Raw genomic sequence first — 14,599 nt, forward strand, 5'->3', positions numbered from 1 at the left:
TAACTAACTCTTCTATACGAATTATACGAATTATTTCATCAACCTAGTTAAATAAATGCCACATTGAACTGTATTCGATCTATTAAATTTACTACTATTTAGCAGGACATTTTAACCTATTATGGCCTTCTTCATTGCAGTTGCTGCATCGTGCTGGCCGCCGTGGCCTTCTTGATGGCTCCTGTATCGCCTCCCTCTCAATCAACCTTTGCTGACCTTCAGAGCCAGTTAGACTACCTCCATCTTGAATAAAGGCTCGTGTCATATTCTTCTTCCCTTTCTGATGCTTATTTGACGTGTGGAGCTGATGGAATCCCTGTCTTAATAGAATAGCATCCTGCATTGCGACTTCTGTGCTCTTTATAAACTTTTCAAGCATCTGCTCTGCAACAACTGAAGATAGGGATTGGCTTTGAAGTTCTTGAATCTGCTTTTTCTGCTGATTCAACTGATAGAGATTGACTGGTGTTCTTCCTAAATAAAAGGATTGGTTGCTGGATGAGGAAGAAGGTGGTGTCGGTGTCTTGATGTTGAGTTTTGCAAGAACTCTCTCTGGTTTAAAAGGAATAAGACCAGCAGCTGCAAATGCACTCAATATATTGGCCTTAGAGAATGCACGGCCATGGATGCTGGAGTAGATAGATATGAAGTCTTGTTTATCAATGGCATGGATGTTGTTTTCTGCCATCTCTCTGACTTTCTGGCCGTAATAATGCTTGAGTGGCGCAAAACAGCTTATATCAAGCGGTTGAAGTAGATGAGATGAATGAGGAGGCATATATAACGGAATAATCCTTCTCTCAGTGCAGAATTGATCAAAACTAGCAGTGGCATGACTGCTATGGCCGTCAAGAATTAAAAGACGATATCTGCCAGCTGTCTGAGAAGCAGTATGCTTCTCAAACATCTCCTGAAGCCATTCAAATCCCAGAATATCATTAGTCCAGCCATTATCGCTCAAGCTGATTCTATATTCCTTTGGAATAGCTGAATACCACTGAGATTGATGCTTTTTCCCAGCCATAATGATTTGCGGAGGTAGAGCATGTCCAGAGGCATTTATGGCAATTATTATGGTAATCCACTCGCGATTTCCAGGCTGGATAGATTTGGCATGGCTATCTCTTGTCTCTGATCCACAAATAACCTTTGCAGTTGATGCCACTCCCATTTGAAAGCCAGTTTCATCCATATTGTATATATCCTGCTCTGCAATGCCGTATCTCAGGATAGTCTCTTGAACACGATTAAACCAGCCTTTTATAAGCTCCGGATCTTCACATTTGGCACGCTGATAGTCATATTGGCGGGTATATTTGGATTTGAGCTCAGGATGGCGTTGAATAAATCGGGAGACCCATTTCTCGCTGATAGAGATGTCTTTTGATGGCTTAGACCGCGCGGATAATAAAAGCTGAGCAAGATGGCGTACATTTGATACTCGAAGGGGTAGACCACGTTTATCCATGTCTAGAATCCAGTTTTTAAGGGATTCTTCTTCAGTATTTGATAGCTTGCGACAATTTGCAATTGTATGTTGGCGAGAGACAGTCCCATCGAGGCGAGTCATGAGGGTCCTTGGAGGCACATCAAAGGCTTTTGCACAGGCCGTTTTTGATGGGAATTGGCCTTTATGAAAAGCCTCAATGGCCAATTCTAGACGTTTTTCCTTCGGTATTTCAGTCATGATGAATATGGCAGTAGAAAAGTAGTATATGGGATCATATTCAGGAGAAGCGGCTTCCGACCGCGCAGCTCGGTGTCCCGCGCAGCTCGGTGTCCGATTACGTTAGCATTTATTGATTACTCATTACATCGTCTCTCATGCTGAAAAGAAAAAAAAAGAAAAAAGACAAAGCCACCCAAGGGAATCTAACAAAAACCTTTCCGTAGAGGAGGTGAAGAAGGCAAAAAAGATAGAAAGAAGAAAGAAACAAGCCAGTACCAAATGCCAGGATATCCCTACTGCCGTCCCATATTCCTGACACCAATACCGATTCCCAACCCAATAACGAGATTCCTCCCAAAGACACTAGACGCCAACCGTTTTCGATACAAGAGAGATCCTTGAGAAAGATAGTAAAAAGAAAAAGCTCCGTGAATGATCACTCGTTGAGCATCACATCACTGAGTGGGCGACGCTGCTTGCGATTCTGCTGATCCCGAATCGAACGGAATCGCTCATGGTCCGAAGCCAGTTTGCGCTTGAACATGCTGAGATCGCTCAGAAGATCCTCCATGTGTGACTGCATGTCCTGCGCTTCGATCTGACCAGCTTCGACTTCAATGGTATCATCATCCTCCCAGATAAGATCGGGTTCCGGCTCCTCGTCACTAGCAGGAGACGAGTCATCTTCCTTATCATCGGTGAGGTCCGGGTTTTCCGATTCCTCATCTTCGCCCAACGCATACAGGCTACTTTTGCGCTTCTCGATAGTCACCGGCGGGATCGGGTTGCGCAGACTGTCGATGGCCAGTTTCAGATGGTTGCGTAGGGCTTCATTCTCGGTTTTGAGTTGACGGATCTTGCACTCGCTGACCATCTTGGTCTCCTCCATAAGTCGCTGCATTTTCTCAACCTTCTGCTGGTAATCCTCCAAGCGCTCGCTCTGGACTTCGCTCTCACGTCGGTTCGCAACCGCCTGGCTGACACTGAGTTGGAGTGTGCGAATCGTCTCCGCCATCTCGGCAATCTGCTTGTCACGCTCAGCAGCGGATAGATGGTCTTGGTTGACACGAGCACGAGTACGGATACGCTTGGCCTGGTCCGCATACCGGAGAGTGGAGAGTGTCTCCTCGTAATCGCTGGGGGCAATACACGCAATCATGGCCGTCTTCGAGTTACCACCCAGGCTGTCTTTGAGCAACCAGGTAAGGATGGAATCACGGTACGGCACAACATCTCGACTCTTGCGTTTTCCGGATCGTCCCTGCTTCGGATCCGCCAACGCGGCAATAACTCGACCCAGGGTGGTGAGTGATTTGTTAATGTTGGATCCTTCACGAAGTCTCTGGCCCGTAGCCTCAGTGGACTTGGCCCGCTCAGAGCCCGCCAGATCCACCAGACGAATGCGCGCCGTACGTTCCGTAGTCTCATCAGTGGAGAGATCGTGGTGAATCTGTTTCAGGGTGATGGTGAAGACAGCGTGCGATCGAGAAGAGGTATCGTTCATCTTGGTGCTGGCAGTCGTACGCGAAGTGTCGCCCTTGCGCATGTGCTTCATGAGATCACTGTAGTTCTTCACAGTCACTTCGGTCAGGTCCTTGATATACGGTCCCTCCGAGGGCGACTCGCGAATGCGCAGATAGTTCGGGGGATCGGTCCGAGGCACGAGCAGGTCACGCACATGCTCATTGTACACTTCAAAGTACGACACCCGAACGTTGTAGCTGACATCAGGAGTCTCCGAGGCTTCGATGCGCTGGAAGAGATCTTCGCAAGTTCGAGGGATCAATCCCGGCTGCTCGGCGGTCCCCATCATGGTATAACTCTTTCCGGAGCCTGTCTGTCCATAAGCGAAAATGCAAGTGTGGTATCCTTCGAAGTTGTGGTCCAGAAAATCCTCTCCCAGGCAGTCATAGACATCCTCTTGCTGAGCGTAGTGCGGGTCCTTGTCGTTATGCGACCAGAACGAGTTGTCAAAGACAAAGGACTTGTCCTCCAGCACCTTTCCACGGGCCTGCGACTTTGGCTTCCCTTCGTCTTCTGGATTGACCTTGGGTGCGAGCAGTTTGGTGGTCTGGGTGCGGGGGTCCATCGCAATCAGGCATTCAGCATCGCGTTCAATTTCTGCCAGGTTAGCACCAGCCTTATATCCTCCATAGAGTGTTATAATCACATACCTCGAGGCAGAAACTTTCGCACGCGGACGACAACACGGACGTTTCCTCCTGGCGAGGAACCTACATCCTGAGTCACAGGAACCGCAATACTTTCGCGCGCACGCAGAGATGGACTGGAGGCACTCGATTGCAAATTCGCGGCTGACGCAGTGGTCGACGCTGCAGAAGGACTGGTGATGCCGGTAGCTGCGGAGACGCCGGACGAGGCAGAGGACTGGGAGTCGAGGCCGGTGCCCGCGTAGAAACGAGGATCGAGGGCCATTTCCGGGCTGGGATGTCTCAGTAAATGAATAATTTGGGAAAGAGATTCGCGCTGGCGATAGAGCAATTGATGGTACATACGTCGAGATGTCAAGGATAAACAGGGAAGGAGTGGGGTATGGTCTGAAGAGACAGGAAGGAAGTAGAATACAACAACAGATGGAATGCCTTCCCTCAAGGGAGGCGAGTGGAATCCCCACTGCAAGAACAATGAAAGAACGAGTGAATGAATGGCGGACAGATCGAGATGGTCCAAGAGACTTCAGATGGTCCGGGCAGAGGCTCTAATGGAGTAAACAGGCGATCCCGCGGTCCATCGAGCCGCCGGTCCTGTAAGTCAGGGGAACATGCAAGTGATAACAAAGTCAAAAGAAACAAGGGCCATGCAAGTACAGTACAGCAATAATAAATGGTCGGTTTATCAACACAAAACGTGGAGTATGGAGTGGTCCTTTACTGCGGAGTATCGGTGCCTCAGGCGGTCGTTGCCATAGCAATCAACATGATACAGCGTGAACAGCCACAATGTACGACAAGCATGTGAAGAACTGTGAAGAATGGCTGTAATTCTTCATGCTGTTGCAGATAAAAAATTGGAATTATAAGGATAATACCATTGTTACAAGATCCTAACTACAGATACCTAATCAAATTGCTGGTTCATAGCTTCGTAAACATCCGCTTCATCCTTTTGCTGCTGCTGATTCTGTCTCGCCTTGCGTCCATTCCCAAAGGTAACAGGGTCCGGCACTGGATTGGCCGACTCATCGATCCCGGTGGCCAGCAACTGCCCAGTCCCCCAGCAGTTTACATCCTCGACCTTGTTCTTGGAGGAGTTGGCTTCGTTCTGCATGCGAGAAACAGCTTTGCGGTCTTGGGTGACGTTTCGCAGACGACGGGTTTGGTCTGCGTTTTCGGGAAGACGGATTGCGGTGTCGGTTTTGGAAGAGGGCATGGTGCTTGGTTGTCAGCATTTATATGGCGAATTTGGTAGATCATTTGTGTCCACGTCAAGACATGTCAAGACATACCGTAGATATATGCAATTGACACTTCAGTGTGAATGCTCTGATTTGATCTGAGAGAACAAGTCCATTGTCAAGGGCTCCTATATACTTCGCTGGCACCAAGTGGCGATGATGATACACAATGACGCCGGCGAGCCAACATGGATAACCTCTCCGCAGTTCGCTCGGGTGGCCATTGTTTCTGCCACTGGGGCGTGGATGTTTTTTCATTTGGCTGGCGCTGGTGCTGGCAAGGTGATATGGTACTAGAGACTGGGTGACTTCATCCAACGCCGCTGTATGCTTTGACTGAGGTCATTGTACTTGAGATTGATCTCAGATCTAGTCAGCCAAGTCTGGTTCGCCTATTTTGACGTCTGGTCGATGTCTTGTGACACTTCTGCTGCCGTCAGATTGTCCTGCACTTGCAACTTAGCATTCCAGGATGGATACTCATACCGTTCAGTAGGGTAAGCCTGCGTTAGCTGACCCACCAATACCCACGAGTCCAGCACGGAGCAAGTATTCACCGCAGACCGACAAAAGTGCTCTAGTTGCACAGCTGCGCCAACAGCCATGCTGACAAGCTGGCCGTTGAATAGCTTCAAACTACCCAGAACAGGCAGGCTAAACGAATGACACCATCGGCTGGGTCAATCACGCGTTTTTATGGAGAGAATATCACAAAACGACCGCTTCAGCCCTATCCGAAGCGGGGCGATGATCTGTGATTCAGGGGGTGTGATTGGCCTAGACCGCTCAGGCAGATATATTTATGAGTTCCATGCAAGTCTCTGCAGGGGGCAATAGCTCTACTTGTACTCTGGACGGAGTACTCTGTAGCATACTGATAAGGCTGTGGTGGCAGCGGGTCATTTCCGCAAACTCTGCGATCGGCAGTCCCGAAATACACCGACGATAAAATCCACCTCCCCCTTCTTTCCTTTCTTTTCGCTCAGCTTTTCACCTGTTCGCCTGTACACACCACCACAGTATGAAATCCGATATCGAGGCTCACCCTGAACCCGAGTCCCCCACGAAACCCTCGTCGTTGGCCCAACTATGGAATCAATCCATCAGTCCGGTCTACGCCGACTGGATTGGTCTTGTGCTCTGCTTTGTCACCGGGCTATGTGACAGCAGCGCCTATAATGCCTGGACCTGTTTCCTTGCTATGCAGACTGGTACCCGTCCTCTCCCGTACACGCCTCTATACAGCGCTCGCTAACGCTCGCAGGAAACACAATCTTCCTCGGCCTCGGCGCCTCCTCCCAACCCTTCAACAAACCCTGGGGCTGGCTAAAATCCCTCGTCTCCATCGCCGCCTTCTTCCTCGGCGCGACAACCTTCTCCAACACCACCCGTATCGCCGGTGCTCGTCGTCGCGGAACCCTCTTCGTCTCCTTCCTCGTCCAGTCCATCCTCATCGTCATCGCGGTCGCCCTGATCGAAGCAGACCTTATCCCGCATACTTCGCAAGACGCGAGTTTAACCGGCGGACCGCTTTTCCTGGAGTTGATTCCCATTGCGCTCCTAGCGTTCCAGAGCGCGGGGAGTATTACGTCCACGCGCGCGCTGGGGTATAATGAGATCCCCTCCGTTGTCCTGACGAGTGTATACTTTGACCTCGCGAGTGATCCGAAGCTTGTCTCGGGTCCGACGGGGAATGTCAAGCGGAATCGTCGCGCCGGGGCTGTGGTCATGTTGCTTGTCGGGGCGATTGTGGGCGGGTGGTTGAGCCGGAGTGCAGGGGGGATGGAGTCTGCGCTGTGGATTTCGGCTGGGATTAAATTCGTGATTGGGTTTGTGTGGTTTGGTTGGTGGGGGGAGCAGTAATCTCATTCAACTGGATTGGATAGCATAGCATATAGACGGTACAAAGTACAGAGTATAGAGGATACGCTAATAGATGGATGCGACACGTGGCTTGCATGATAGACCTACATATGCATCTTCTATGCACTCTACACATGGCTACAGGGGTAGTACCAGGATATTCTCAAAAGGCAGTAAAGTAGTAAAATAGTAAAAGTAAAGTAGTCATGGAGGTGGGTGTCTATGCAGTCTCAGGCACAACAAAAGAAAAGAGACAGCCGGAAAGAGCGAATCAACCTGTCCACAAATTAAAACAAACAGTCGCAATCCAAGACAATCGCAGAATGGTATCTCGAAGCAAAGCAATGCTCAACGCGACGGTACACAGAAAGCCGAAGAAACGAAACGAAAAAAAAAAAAAAAAACAGCGCAAGCAGTCAAAACAGAATGCCGCGGTCATGCAAGAAACGAAACAAACCAAGGTGCGCCTCCCGATCCTGTACCAGTATCATCCTGCGCTAGAGAACAGAACAACAAATGAAAGAAATATTACTTTTATGACCTGTCCATACACAGGACTGTTGTAGTTGGACTGGAGAAATCCATAATGTGCATGCAAATTATGCAGACGGCCGGCGGAGGATCTCGTCGCAGTTGGCGTCGAAACGCATGTTCCACAGACGTATACTGTTCATCAGTTTCTCCGTGTTTTCGAGTTCGCGGTCCCGGCCGAAGAGCGACTCGACGAATTCGCAGCCGGCGTTACGGCCCATCGATACTGCTTTGCCCTCGCGCTTGGCCACCTTCCACATAAAGTGCTCACATGCCTTGAGCAGCTTCTTGAACCGCACCCACAGTCGTTCGCCGCTTTCGAGAAAGTCCGCAACGGTTTCGCGCGATTCACGACGTTGGATCCGGTCGAGACACTCGTCCGCCCGCTTGACCTTGCCTGCCAACTTGATCAACAGCAACCACAGATCGCCCGCGACATCGGCCATCGGGGTGGAGGCGCCATTGTGAAAAACGGTCCAGTCGTAGATCCACTTGCCCAGCGAGTTGGCGTCGAACACACTGCCAAGAAGAACAATCGGGGCTTCGGTCGGGTCCCAGTTCTTGGTTGAGTATCCAGCAGGAATTCCAGCGCGCTCGGCATCTTCTTCGGTGGCTACCGGCGTGGTCTTGGTGCTCGAGGTCGACTTGGGCTTGGATGGAGTGCGGGTGGAAGTGGACTGGCGACGCGCGCGCGACCGTTTGGCGGACAACTCGGCATCATCATATGCGGGCACCTGGTTATAATAAAAATACTGATCAGTTGGGGGTTTTGGCTTGCGATGAGAGGAAGACGGGCGTCGGGGCCGGCGGTCGCTATCTCGCTGGGGAGTGGAGTAGGACGGCGGCGGCGATCGCGAACGACGGTCGTGGAAGACATATCGCGGCACATCGTCGACCACATCCACAAAGGCGTGACGCTGCTTGAGCGGCGGACGAGGGTCTGCCGCAGCAGAATAGCGACGGTGGGAAAAGGAGGACGGAGGATAGCCACAAGAAGCACTTACAGGATCGTGCTTGCGCGATGGTGGCGGCGTGCCAAACTCTGGGGCAAAATCATAGTAACTGCTGTGCGAGTAGGAAGCCGGATGACCCCAGTCTTTGGCGGAAGGGCCGGCATAACTGGCTTTGCGAGTATGACGCTTGGACGAAGCACCTCGAGGTGACGAGACGTAGGGACTGGCGTACTGAGTCGCATAGTAGGCGTAGGCAGGAGAGGTGGGAGGAGAAGCGTAGTCGTAGGCCGACCAGCCCGGAGGAGGAGGATTGTAATGATACATTATGTGAAGCAGTAAATAACGAAAATAAAGCGACTTTTAGACTCCCGAAGAAACACGAAGTGTATAATACAGGATATCAGATGCAAAAAAAAACAACCAAATAACACAACTAGCAGGCAAAACTAGCCAAAAAAAAAAATCCAGCAAAAGAGCAAACAAAACGACCAAACCGTCACCGGGGCGAGGGAACCGATCGTACACGAGAAGAGGGAAGCGACGAGGTGCGAGCGGACATTTGAACTGCTGCGTTTAAGAATATGGATTCTCGCAGTCACCACCAAGGCAAAAGGTGGTTAAGTAGGAGGGAATGCAGACGCAGAAAGAAAGGGGAGAGTGAGTGATTAAAGCGAGGGAGCCGAGGGTTTTGTAGGTTTCGATTGGAGGCGTGGGCTTAACAGGCCGTGGATTTAGTCCAGTGGCCGGTATTTCCGTATTATCACCTGACAGACGAGTCATTGTGGCTCATCATAATTATTATTACCTTGTCTCATAATCTCAGTGGCAATTCAGCTGGTTCCTTCTATGTTCAGCTATTTCTTTACCAGCTACTATTCTCCCTATGGGTTCAGCTACCTGTGTACTTTACCTATGGAGTGTACCATGGCTCATACGCACTCCCGTCCCAACCCACGGTTCATACTCCTAACTAAAACTACAAGTAAAACTCTGCGTTGGGTATTACCGCTACTGATCAGACCGCTCCGTACTTGGAACGGACAAGGACTAAAGAAAAAGAAATCTAGAAGGATTCAAAACCGCTAGTCCGTCCTTATTCTCACGCACCACATTGGCCCGTTGAAAATTTTTTCGTCGTAGAATTTTTGCCAATCAGAGAATGCCCCTGACAGGGGTACTCTACGGAGTACTACTATGCCTGTCCAGAGTAAGGGGGATCCTATCCGATTGAATCGAAACCATCTACAGGGTACTCCGTAATGACCTATAACATGGCTATAAGATCCAGTACGACGTCGCTCAGCTGGACTCGTTCAGCTCAATTATTAGCTATATCAGCCACTCGTACAGAGTATATCAGTTATCAAACGCCACTGACTGACAAACACGCTCAAACATTGCAAATCTCCCAGCGTTCCGGGTCGATATGCACGAATGCACGGCCTGTACGGGGATCTCCTTATGTCTGGCATATCGCAATTATCGCCGGATTCCGATTCAGTCCCGAGAATCCAGACGCGTCAATCTTTATTTGATACTTTCTGACTTTGTTTGATATGTCTGTTATTATTATTGTTACTGTCGACGCGTTGGTATTCGGAATGGAATGACTGTTGTTTGTTGTTTACCCTCGTCTGTTATCCGTTGTCCAGTACTCAAACTCCCTGACGCCCCCAAATAAGCATCTGCAGGTTGGATTTCGAACCGGTCCAGCTCCTGCACCTCCATCTATCAACCGGGGTCTCTGATTATACCGCTCGATTGGTTTCTGTCTAGAAGAGATATGGACAAAAATAACCATCCAAGAAGCATGCGCCACGAGGCCGGAGTACTACCTACAGAAGTACTCCAGTCTATATGGAGTGCTCTGCCATGCAGTCGGATTTAAGAACAGATATTGACTCAGGTTGGCGCCAGCCTTGCTGTGCTACGGAGTACAGGCCTTTGTACTACGATCTTCTATAGTGCAGATATAAATACTAGCCACGACATGGCTTTGCTGCACTATACAGCCCTGCCCTTAATTGACTGTGCGAGTGTCGTGCTACCAGCCTGGCGCTTCGGCCGTACTCTGTATAGCCACATTTTTACGGTTCAATTCCAAGCCTGCCCGAGGCCCCTAATAGTCGATCATTCTATAGGCCGTGTCATGTAGTGAACCCGACAGTCCAGCGGTCCGACAGTCCGACAGTCCGACAATCCTAGCAATGCAATGCTGGCTGGTAGGAAGACAAGGCAGTTACTGTCCTACAAAGGCAATTCAGCCTGTTCTACAGTACGGACCAGCCGCATACTGTTACTACAAGCCAGCTAGTCGCTATTGCCCGGATAATGCTAAATAGACCTTTCTCGATGATATCACTGCGATATATATCCGCTACGTGATTAGGAACCACTACCAAGTGACAACCAGGAAATAGCATATTATCCATACCTATCACCGCTACTATCAGTTGACTTGCTAATCGCTTGACGGTGACCGGCCACCGTACTATGCACACATACACACGCATACATCTGCACGTTCACCGTCTACTTGCGTGATAAGGTCAAAAATAGATCAGTATTTCCTCGGCAGTACCTTCAGCACCTCAACTGAAACGGCAGTCTACAATACGCCCCGGGAAGGAAAGTGGGATACCCCTCAGTCCCTCGTAAAAGTCTGCTCATCCTGTACAATACCCCTCCTAAGAGCCCCTCAGCCCCTCCAACCCCTCCTCCACGCATAACATCATAGCCATGGAGTGACGCAGAATCTTCTATGGAGCAGCATAGCATCATCCAGACCGACTATGCAGCCTTACAACTCAGGATACGATCAGGCCGAAATGGGAAATGGCGGCCTCACTTTCAAATTAACCTTTTTCTCAACTCTGCAATACTGCCTCGCTAACGGCGGTATTTCTGCTGGTTGGTCCCCGATAAGATGACCTGTTCATGCCTTGCCGAGTCTGCCTCTCCCATGCAGATGCACGAGTCTGACAGGCTGTTTAAGTTGCGTGCTGACCGATATATGGTGGTCAGACGAAGAGTGTGGGTTTTGGCAATAAGCGAAAATATGTAGGTTTTGCATTATGTATCGCTTGGTATTCGGTGAAATATATATTACTCTATGTACAGGGTCTAGTGTATACATGTCATGGCGTGAGATGCCCTCATCAAATGATACCAGATCGGGCCAGCCAGCATAAGGTATCGCGGTCGTTAAACTACCATGTACTCGGCATCTGCTCGTTTGGATCGCATCGCCTGTTGCCATCGGAAGCCTCGTTCAAACGCTAGTGCTCCGCTGGGTGCCCGCCAGTTCCCGTATCCGTCCGTCGTGGCGTTCTGCGCCCAGATCTTCTCCAGTAGATCTAGACAGGATAGGTTGTTGCAGAATCCGGAGTCTCGGGAGATGTCCCGACACCGCTGGCGGATCAGGCTGCGCTCGCTTTCCAAGACACATTCTGATCCCGTGATGAAAAGCGGCCAGAGCAGGTAGGCGTCTGATTGCACCGCCGTGAGATGATGCATGGCGACCTGCACGATGTTTTGGATCCGCGGGTGGCTGGACGGTAGATCCGGATACGCGAGTCGTTCGCTGTAGAGGATCGCAGCGTGTCGAAATGACTCAGACACATGGAAGATCTCCTCATAGTGCTGGGATGCGACCGTCGACAGCGACGATGGCGACGACGGCGGCGAGATATATGGCGGTGCAGGCCTGGTTCCACTGCCATGAGGCAGATACCGCCACGCTTCCAATTTTTGACGCAGAGAATACCACTCGGTCCAGAATGCAGGCGACGTAGGCCAAGGGCTGGGCACGTTGACCTGCGGCGGCGTTGCGGTCGGGAATCCGTTGAGGTCGACCGCTCCCGGAACACCACAAGGCACGACAAACACGCCCTGCGGATGAATCATCGACGGCGGGAGGGTCGTCGTGGGAACAGACATCTCTGGAGGCGCTGGGCCCCGCGGTGTTCGGTGTTGGCTGAGAAGATTCAAACGACCCAGCTGCGCGACTAGCCGAAAAAGGCTGGCGTCGCAGCCGGCCAGCTGCTCGAGACCCCAGTCTCCGTCTGATAGGGAGGTAATGTCCAAACAGGTACCGCGCAGGTGGCTCTCACGGTCATTGGTCGTCGCAGTCATTGTGTCAAACCAGGTGAATATGCGGATAAACCATTTCAGATCATCCGTCACTCTTCCGCTTGCACGCATCCGAATGGCCAACAGCTTGGTAACCCCTGCAAACTGCGTCTTGAATTGGGCCACCCCGGTGTCGCAGACATGAAATAGGCACAGGATAAGCAGAGTCGCCAACACCGAGTCCGACAGTCGTTGTTGCGGATCCGCCAACTCCGCATTTAAAGCTCTCACGGCCCGCCCCCGGTGGTACTGTTCCTCCTGCGCAATTTCCGAGGCCGAGTGGTTTCCTAGATCATCCCGAGTCAGCGCCCGATGCGCCATGCACGACATTCGAGACGCCGGAGTCCTCTCCGTGGACATGGTCTTGCGCGCTTGCCGTTGTCGCAAGTTACTGGTCGAAAGAGTCGCGATGGCCTCTTGCAGGGACTCGCTATCCCGTGCCAGGTGTAAGATTTGCGCGCGGAACGGGTTCGTCGGGCTGTCGAAAGCCACAATCATCGGGGCGATAACTTCGGCATAGTAGCTGATCAGATATCGAAGACGCGGCGTGTGCCCAACCGATCTCGACAGGAGCATCTGAGAATACGACGGAGAAGGAAATTGTGCCCACGAAAATGAATTGTCATGGTCCCGTGGTTCCTGCGCCTCTGGCCCTGGCCATTGCGCTGCCATCGGGGCTTGACTGACTGCTTCAGTTCCCACTGTGAAATATGGAGGGGTGTTTGCTGCCGGACTCTCTCCAAAATCAATTTGAGTGACTGAACTTGGCGAGTAGGCCGCCGGAGAATACATGGAAGTACTGGGCCAAACCTCCGGAGCCAAAGGCATACCACGTGGCCATGGCATCACATTTTGTACGGTATCCGACGCGGGAGACAGTTGCTGAGAAGGCTGTTGGTAGGGTGCTACTGATGGTGGTGTCGATTCCAGCGGGGTCGCGTCCGCAGCAATCAACGGGATAGAACGAGGAGGGCTTGACGAGGCCACCGGTTCAGGTGGTGGGTCGGTGGAAGGTGAGGGCCACGACTTCGAAGACGCAGTCGGTTGAGCCCCGGTCACCGGCAGGGACAATCCCCGTAGTTTTCCTCGACTGGCAACCCCTACCCCCCAGGTTAAAGTGGTCTTGTATCCCGCGCATTCCCGACCCGAATCCAAGCATTGCGAACAGTATGGACGGCGGCGGTCGCAACGCGTGCTCCGCTTAGCGCAGGTGAAGCAGTCGTCGGAGGCGCCACTGGCGACGGTTCGCTTTCGGCGTTTCCTAGGGGCAGCGGATGAGTTTGTAGGCAACTTGCGCGACCGGGGCCGAGACGTCGATTCGAGGCGGTTGGAGTTGGAAGCGAGTGTCATTGTCGGGAGCCAGAGATGCGGAGGCGCTGGGGACTGCGGGGTCTCATGGGTGAATACAGAGTACAGAGAACACAAAATAGAGAGAGAATAGAAAGCAGTGAAGGAGTGGAGTAGTAGAAAGAAACCTCGCCCAGTGAAATTAAGGATGTTCAGGATGTTCACTGAAGAATCAAGTCCGCAGCAGAAGAACAGGAGACGAACGAAGTCTGGAGAGGCATAAGATAAGCGACGATCCACGCGGCTTCATCCGACTGTAGAGTTGAATCGGAGATTTCCTTTGTGGTTAGTCTGTCCGCTGATTCCCTATTTTGTGCATTTTGTCGATATATTAGGAGTCGAGGGGTTCAATGCTAGCGTATCCCGTATTCAGACTGTTCTTGTAGCAAGTCTGTATGGTCGCCAGGCCAGGGTACTGGGCATCTAGTACTCCTCTACCGTGGCTCTGGAGGCATTGGTGGTCTGGGGTTGTACTCTGTGTCTGTTTTGTAGGGACCGAGACCCTGCGGCACGTGAATCTCCTGACTTCTCTCTGCCCGCTGCTCCTCCATTTCTAATTCTGTGGCTAAACTTAAGCTTCAATTCAGTTATCGCTGATTGCCAATCTTCATCTCTTCTCTAAAACTGTCCCAAACTGACCCGCCCGTTTCTATTCTGACTCTAACTGTACTCTAACGTTGCGCCCTTTTG

The 14,599-nt window shown here is 51.2% G+C and overlaps 6 protein-coding genes across 6 annotated transcripts; 1 reads left to right on the plus strand and 5 right to left on the minus strand.

Annotated features, from left to right (window-relative positions):
- Nucleotides 1-94: 94 nt before the first annotated feature.
- On the minus strand, nt 95-1,687 carry ACHE_41328A (uncharacterized protein; the record flags this gene model as incomplete). The annotated part of the gene is made up of 1 exon (XM_043279625.1): nt 95-1,687. One exon carries the CDS (start codon nt 1,685-1,687, stop codon nt 95-97), a length of 1,593 nt encoding a protein of 530 aa, XP_043137286.1.
- A 418-nt stretch (nt 1,688-2,105) lies between these two features.
- KLP7 (kinesin-3 family protein uncB) lies at nt 2,106-3,482 on the minus strand (the record flags this gene model as incomplete). The annotated part of the gene is made up of 1 exon (XM_043279626.1): nt 2,106-3,482. The coding sequence occupies one exon, from the start codon at nt 3,480-3,482 to the stop codon at nt 2,106-2,108; it is 1,377 nt and encodes a 458-aa protein (XP_043137287.1).
- Nucleotides 3,483-4,747: 1,265 nt separating this feature from the next.
- On the minus strand, nt 4,748-5,059 carry ACHE_41330A (uncharacterized protein; the record flags this gene model as incomplete). The annotated part of the gene is made up of 1 exon (XM_043279627.1): nt 4,748-5,059. One exon carries the CDS (start codon nt 5,057-5,059, stop codon nt 4,748-4,750), a length of 312 nt encoding a protein of 103 aa, XP_043137288.1.
- A 1,046-nt stretch (nt 5,060-6,105) lies between these two features.
- ACHE_41331S (YoaK family protein) lies at nt 6,106-6,947 on the plus strand (the record flags this gene model as incomplete). The annotated part of the gene is made up of 2 exons (XM_043279628.1): nt 6,106-6,295; nt 6,349-6,947. The coding sequence occupies 2 exons, from the start codon at nt 6,106-6,108 to the stop codon at nt 6,945-6,947; spliced, it is 789 nt and encodes a 262-aa protein (XP_043137289.1).
- A 599-nt stretch (nt 6,948-7,546) lies between these two features.
- On the minus strand, nt 7,547-8,755 carry ACHE_41332A (uncharacterized protein; the record flags this gene model as incomplete). The annotated part of the gene is made up of 1 exon (XM_043279629.1): nt 7,547-8,755. One exon carries the CDS (start codon nt 8,753-8,755, stop codon nt 7,547-7,549), a length of 1,209 nt encoding a protein of 402 aa, XP_043137290.1.
- A 2,880-nt stretch (nt 8,756-11,635) lies between these two features.
- ACHE_41333A (uncharacterized protein) lies at nt 11,636-13,912 on the minus strand (the record flags this gene model as incomplete). The annotated part of the gene is made up of 1 exon (XM_043279632.1): nt 11,636-13,912. One exon carries the CDS (start codon nt 13,910-13,912, stop codon nt 11,636-11,638), a length of 2,277 nt encoding a protein of 758 aa, XP_043137291.1.
- Nucleotides 13,913-14,599: the final 687 nt, after the last annotated feature.

This window comes from Aspergillus chevalieri, chromosome 4 (genome assembly GCF_016861735.1).
Source record: "Aspergillus chevalieri M1 DNA, chromosome 4, nearly complete sequence".
NCBI lineage: Eukaryota > Fungi > Ascomycota > Eurotiomycetes > Eurotiales > Aspergillaceae > Aspergillus > Aspergillus chevalieri.